At 37.9% G+C, this 7500-nt stretch overlaps 1 protein-coding gene across 1 annotated transcript in view; it reads right to left on the reverse strand.

Annotated features, from left to right (window-relative positions):
• Positions 1 to 7500, reverse strand: part of nfat5b (nuclear factor of activated T cells 5b) — a 93448-nt gene that overhangs the window by 9924 nt on the left and 76024 nt on the right. The window contains 3 exon segments of the mRNA XM_062028345.1: positions 525 to 590; positions 2098 to 2124; positions 2249 to 2381. Coding sequence (XP_061884329.1) covers positions 525 to 590; positions 2098 to 2124; positions 2249 to 2381 — 226 coding nt within the window.

Below are 7500 nucleotides of genomic sequence, written 5' to 3' on the forward strand. Positions count from 1 at the left end.
TGTTCGTATTTTGTTTAGTACAAGTGCTACATTATGACTTATTGTATAAGGTTCTGGATCATCATTCGTACCAAAGTAGTATGTTCGCTCTCAAGAAGTCTGCCATGATTAGTAATAGTTTTTGCTGTTGTAGGAAATAGCGAACGTTGTTATGCGCTCTGTGAAATCAATGCGCCGACGTAATGCTTAAAATTACCAAAATACTGTAAATATTACATGTTATCATGAAAATGCGTGTTACTACATTACATTTATACTTACAGCATGTCAGCATGTGTATAACATGTTTTTTAGAGGGCGAAATAGGTCAATCCCTATTACCTGCATTGTTAGCCACCTCTTGCTGGCAGTTTTTTTGTTACCATTTAAAACACACAAAAAATTTAAAAACGTGTTCTTGTCTCACAAAGGGATTGTGAATGATTGGCAGAATTCAATAAAATGTGCAGTTCTTTTTAAGGCAAACACTAATTTTTTTAAATATAATTTGCTACAATACGCTGTAATAATAAAGATTTTTTTACTTTTGTCATCAAAGGAACACTTCACTGGAGAGGACATCTCTTTCTTCACAAAAACTTCACTGTTTGCTGCAAGAGAAGAAAATTACAAATATATTTTGTCAGCTTAAACTGTACAACAAGTAGGACAGTGCAGAAATATTTATTGCAAAAATCCAGAAAACACCCTTTAGATTTTTGTACTCATCGTCTGTGCTGTCAGAAATGTGTCCCCGTATTTCCTAAAATGGTGGGCAGGGGTTATTGTTTACTCACTGCAGAGCATGTACTATACCGGGGGTCGGCCGCATGCGGCTCTTTAGCGCCGCCCTAGTGGCTCTCTGGAGATTTTTCAAAAATGTATGAAGAATGGAAAAAGATGAGGGGAAAAAAATCTATTTTTTGTTTTAGTATGGTTTGTGTAGGAGGACAAACATGACACAAACCTCCCTAATTGTTATAAATCACACTGTTTATATTAAACATGCTTCACTGATTTATATTAAACATGCTTCACTGATTCGAGTATTTGGCGAGCGCCGTTTTGTCCTACTAATTTTGGCGGTCCTTGAACTCACCGTATAGTTTGTTTACATCTAGACCTTTCTCCGACTTTCTAGGACGTGTTTTATGCCACTTCTTTTTCTGTCTCATTTTGTCCACCAAACTTTTAACGTTGTGCATGAATGCACAAAGGTGAGTTTTGTTGATGTTATTGACTTGTGTGGAGTGCTAATCAGACATATTTGGTCACTGCATGACTGCAAGCTAATCGATGCTAACATGCTATTTAGGCCAGCGATATGTACATATTGCATCATTATGCCTCATTTGTAGCTATATTTGAGCTCATTTACTTTCCTTTAAGTCCTCTTAATTAAATTTATATCTCATGATACATGTAATATGGCTTTTAATTTTTTGCGGCTCCTGACAGATTTGTTTTTGTATTTTTGGTCCATTATGGCTCTTTCAACATTTTGGGTTGCCGACCCCTGTTCTAGGACGTGTTTTATGCCACTTCTTTTTCTGTCTCATTTTGTCCACCAAACTTTAAACGTGCGTGAATGCACAAAGGTGAGTTTTGTTGATGTTATTGACTTGTGTGGAGTGCTAATCAGACATATTTGGTCACTGCATGACTGCAAGCTAATCGATGCTAACATGCTATTTAGGCTAGCGATATGTACATATTGCATCATTATGCCTCATTTGTAGCTATATTTGGGCTCATTTACTTTCCTTTAAGTCCTCTTAATTAAATTTATATCTCATGATACATGTAATATGGCTTTTAATTTTTTGCGGCTCCTGACAGATTTGTTTTTGTATTTTTGGTCCATTATGGCTCTTTCAACATTTTGGGTTGCCGACCCCTGTACTATACTGTATGTGTATTTGAAGGACAGTAAGGATTCTTTCATTTGAACAAAAGTTTGAGGTAATCAGTCAATGGTCAATTCTTACTTCAGTGTTACAGTAAAAATGGAATGTGTAATTGGCTTACATCAGTAGTTTATGTAGGTATTTATCTTTTTTTAAAATATATATTCCTTTCAAAATATTGCAATTGGAGGGAGGCTGAAAAAAATGGTACCTGCACAATCACTTGTGATAGATGCCCCTGTGTGAACAGAACAGCAAGGGCAAACAATGCACAATACAATAAAATATTGTGAGGACACTGTTATCTCAATAAAGAAATGTTGCATGTTACTGTAATTTGAATTATACAAACAGGAACAAACCTGAATCTGGGTTGTAAGTAAATGGCTGAACGTCGTGGGATCTCCCAGCATTGGTGACCACATATATGCCCACACACACCGCAGAGGTGACGTCTTGGTTTTGGTATGGTGGAACCTTCACTATCAAATGGTTCTTGTGGTGTCATATGAAGTCAGACAAAGAAACAAACACATGGATACATTTAAATGTGATGCAATATATTTGTGCACACAAACACAACATACTTCTTAACAAAAATTGTAAGGCATTTCCAACAGAATGCATTTTACTCCTCTGTCTTCAGTGACCAATCAAAATGTAATATATATATATATATATATACTGTATATATATATATATATATATATATATATATATATATATATATATATATATATATATATATATATATATACATATACACATACATACATACATATATATATATATATATATATATATATATATATATATATACAAACCCCGTTTCCACATGAGTTGGGAAATTGTGTTAGATGTAAATATAAACGGAATACAATGATTTGCCAATCTTTTTCAACCCATATTCAATTGAATGCACTACAAAGACAAGATATTTGATGTTCAAACTCATAAACTTAATTTTTTTTTTGCAAATAATAATTACTTAGAATTTCATGGCTGCAACACGTGCCAAAGTAGTTGGGAAAGGGCATGTTCACCACTGTGTTACATCACCTTTTCTTTTAACAACACTCAATAAACGATTGGGAACTGAGGAAACTAATTGTTGAAGCTTTGAAAGTGGAATTTTTTCCCATTCTTGTCTTATGTAGAGCTTCAGTCGTTCAACAGTCCGGGGTCTCTGCTGTCGTATTTAATGCTTCATAATGCGGCACACATTTTCGATGGGAGACAGGTCTGGACTGCAGGCGGGCCAGGAAAGTACCCGCACTCTTTTTTTACGAAGCCACGCTGTTGTAACATGTGCTGAATGTGGCTTGGCATTGTCTTGCTGAAATAAGCAGGGGCGTCCATGAAAAAGACGGAGCTTAGATGGCAGCATATGTTGTTCCAAAACCTGTATGTACCTTTCAGCATTAATGGTGCCTTCACAGATGTGTAAGTTACCCATGCCTTGGGCACTAATGCACCCCCATACAATCACAGGTGCTGGCTTTTGAACTTTGCGTCGATAAAAGTCTGGATGGTTCACTTCCCCTTTGGTCCGGATGACACAATGTCGAATATTTCCAAAAACAATTTGAAATGTGGACTCGTCAGACCACAGAACACTTTTCCACTTTGCATGAGTCCATCTTAGATGATCTCGGGCCCAGAGAAGCCGGCGGTGTTTCTGGATGTTGTTGATAAATGGCTTTCGCTTTGCATAGTAGAGCTTTAACTTGCACTTACAGATGTAGCGACAAACAGTATTTAGTGACAGTGGTTTTCTGAAGTGTTCCTGAGCCCATGTGTTGATATCCTTTAGAGATTGATGTTGGTTTTTGATACAGTGCCGCCTGAGGGATCGAAGGTCACGGTCATTCAATGTTGGTTTCCGGCCATGCCGCTTATGTGGAGTGATTTCTCCAGATTCTCTGAACCTTTTGATGATATTATGGACCGTAGATGTTGAAATCCCTAAAATTCTTGCAATTCAATCAATCAATCAATCAATGTTTATTTATATAGCCCTAAATCACAAAAGTCTCAAAGCGCTGCACAAGACACAACGACATCCTCGGCACAGAGGCCACACAAGGGACGTCGATGTGAATGACAATGAGAAACCTTGGGGAGGATCGCATATGTGGATAACCCCCCCTCTAAGTATAGTCCCTAGTGGATCCAACATAACAGTGAGAGTCCAGTCCATAGTGGGGCCAGCAGGAGACCATCCCGAGCGGAGACAGGTCAGTAGCGCAGAGACGGCGAGCGGTCCACCCCGGGTCTCAGCTCTGGACAGCCAGCACATCATCCATGGTCACCGGAACCGTAATAACCCAGCGAGGGGGCAGAGGAGAAAAGAAAACGGCAGATCAACTGGTCTAAAAAGGGGGTCTATTTAAAGGCTAGAGTATACAAATGAGTTTTAAGATGGGACTTAAATGCTTCTACTGAGGTAGCATCTCTAACTTTTACCGGGAGGGCATTCCATAGTACTGGAGCCCAAACAGAAAACGCTCTGTAGCCTGCAGACTTTTTTTGGGCTCTTGGAATCACTAATAAGCCGGAGTTCTTTGAACGCAGATTTCTTGCCGGGACATATGGTACAATACAGTCAGCAAGATAGGCTGGAGCTAAACCGTGTAGTATTTTATACGTAAGTAGTAAAACCTTAAAGTCACATCTTAAGTGCACAGGAAGCCAGTGCAGGTGAGCCAGTATAGGAGTAATATGATCAAACTTTCTTGTTCTTGTCAAAAGTCTAGCAGCCGCATTTTGTACCAACTGTGATCTTTTAATGCTAGACATAGGGAGACCCGAAAATAATGCGTTACAGTAATCGAGACGAGACGTAACGAACGCATGAATAATGATCTCAGCGTCGCTAGTGGACAAAATGGAACACATTTTTGCGATATTAAGGAGATGAAAGAAGGCCGTTTTAGTAACACTCTTAATGTGTGACTCAAACAAGAGAGTTGGGTCGAAGATAATACCCAGATTCTTTACCGAGTCGGCTTGTGTAATTATTTGGTTGTCAAATGTTAAGGTGGTATTATTAAATAGATGTCGGTGTTGAGCAGGACCAATAATCAGCATTTCCGTTTTCTTAGCGTTGAGTTGCAAAAAGTTAGCGGACATCCATTGCTTAATTTCATTAAGACACGCCTCCAGCTGACTACAATCCGGCGTGTTGGTCAGCTTTAGGGGCATGTAGAGTTGGGTGTCATCAGCATAACAGTGAAAGCTAACACCGTATTTGCGTATGATGTCACCTAGCGGCAGCATGTAAATGCTAAAGAGTGCAGGGCCAAGAACCGAACCCTGGGGGACTCCGCACGTTACCTTAACATAGTCCGATGTCACATTGTTATAGGAGACACACTGCATCCTGTCAGTAAGATAAGAGTTAAACCAAGACAAGGCTAAGTCTGACATACCAACACGTGTTTTGATACGCTCTAATAAAATATGATCGACGGTATCGAAAGCGGCGCTAAGATCAAGAAGCAGCAACATACATGACGCATCAGAATCCATCGTTAGCAATAGATCATTAGTCAATTTTGCGAGGGCTGTCTCCGTAGAGTGATCTGCCCTGAAACCGGATTGAAAAGGTTCACAGAGATTGTTAGACGCTAAGTGTTCATTTAGCTGCTGTGCAACAATTTTTTCGAGGATTTTCGAGATAAACGGAAGGTGGGACACCGGCCGGTAGTTTACCATGAGGTCAGTATCGAGGTTAGGTCTTTGAGAAACATTGTTCTTAAACTGTTTGACTATTTGCTCACGCAGTTGTGGACAAAGGGGTGTACCTCGCCCCATCCTTTCTTGTGAAAGACTGAGCATTTTTTGGGAAGCTGTTTTTATACCCAATCATGGCACCCACCTGTTCCCAATTAGCCTGCACACCTGTGGGATGTTCCAAATAAGTGTTTGATGAGCATTCCTCAACTTTATCAGTATTTATTGCCACCTTTCCCCAACTTCTTTGTCACGTGTTGCTGGCATCAAATTCTAAAGTTAATGATTATTTGCAAAAAAAAAAAAAGTTTATCAGTTTGAACATCAAATATGTTGTCTTTGTAGCATTTTCAACTGAATATGGGTTGAAAATGATTTTCAAATCATTGTATTCCGTTTATATTTACATGCAACACAATTTCCCAACTCATATGGAAACGGGGTTTGTATATATATATATATATATATATATATATATATATATATATATATATATATATATATATATATATATATATATATATACACACATACATACATATGTATACATATATGTGTTTATATATATATAAACATACATACATATATACATATACACATATATATACATACATATACACATATATACATACATATATATATACATATACACATATATACATACATATATATATATACATATATACAAACATATATATACATATATATATATACGTATATACATTCATATATATACATACATATATACGCATATATATATATATATATATATATACACATACATACATATGTATACATATATGTGTTTATATATACAGTATATATACATACATATATACACATATACATACATATACACATATATACATATATGTATATACATACATATACGTATCTACATACATATACGTATATACATACATATACGTATATACATACATATATATATACGTATATACATTCATATATATATATATATGTATATACACACATATATACATATGTACATACATACAGTATATACGTATATACATACATATATATATATATACGTATATACATACCAGTGACGTGCGGTGAGGTTCATGACTGGTGAGGCACGGACTTCATCACAGTCAGATTTACAAACATATGAACCCTAAAGAGTATCTTATTCACCATTTGATTGGCAGCAGTTAACGGGTTATGTTTAAAAGCTCATACCAGCATTCTTCCCTGCTTGGCACTCAGCATCAAGGATTGGAATTGGGGGTTAAATCACCAAAAATGATTCCCAGGCACGGCGCCGCTGCTGCCCACTGCTCCCCTCACCTCCCAGGGGGTGAACAAGCATTTGAACAAGTCAAACGCAGAGGACAAATTTCACCACACCTAGTGTGTGTGTGACAATCATTGGTACTTTAACTTAACTTTAACTTTACACATACAAACTGTAGCACACATTTAATAAAAAAAAAAACGTTATTATGGTCTTACCTTTACTTATAAGTGCGGGAACAGTGGTGTTTGTGTTGGAGGAGTTGTAAATGAATGAAATATGAAATCCGTGCTGCAGTCTGCAGGTGTACCTAATGTTGTTTTCCTGCGGTCGTTCGCAGCTCCTCCGGCGCGAGTATTGTATTGTTTTTGCAATTTTTGGCTTCTTGTTAAGTGACTTTTTTTTGGGTGGATTCGGTCTTGCACGTGGAGGGTTTGGGTGTGGGCTCTGGTTGGTGTGGCGCTCCCGTCGGGCGGTGCATTCTGCGGCGGAGGTGCTTGGCACCAGGAGGCGGGGGCATGAGGCGAGCCTCTCACAGTGCGTCTTCGCAGCAGTTTTATGATCACTCAGCACAATAAATACGTGACACACATACAGTTGTTGACAAAATACACTGTACAT

The sequence above is a fragment of the Entelurus aequoreus genome, linkage group LG02, assembly GCF_033978785.1.
Source record: "Entelurus aequoreus isolate RoL-2023_Sb linkage group LG02, RoL_Eaeq_v1.1, whole genome shotgun sequence".
Taxonomy (NCBI): Eukaryota; Metazoa; Chordata; class Actinopteri; order Syngnathiformes; family Syngnathidae; genus Entelurus; species Entelurus aequoreus.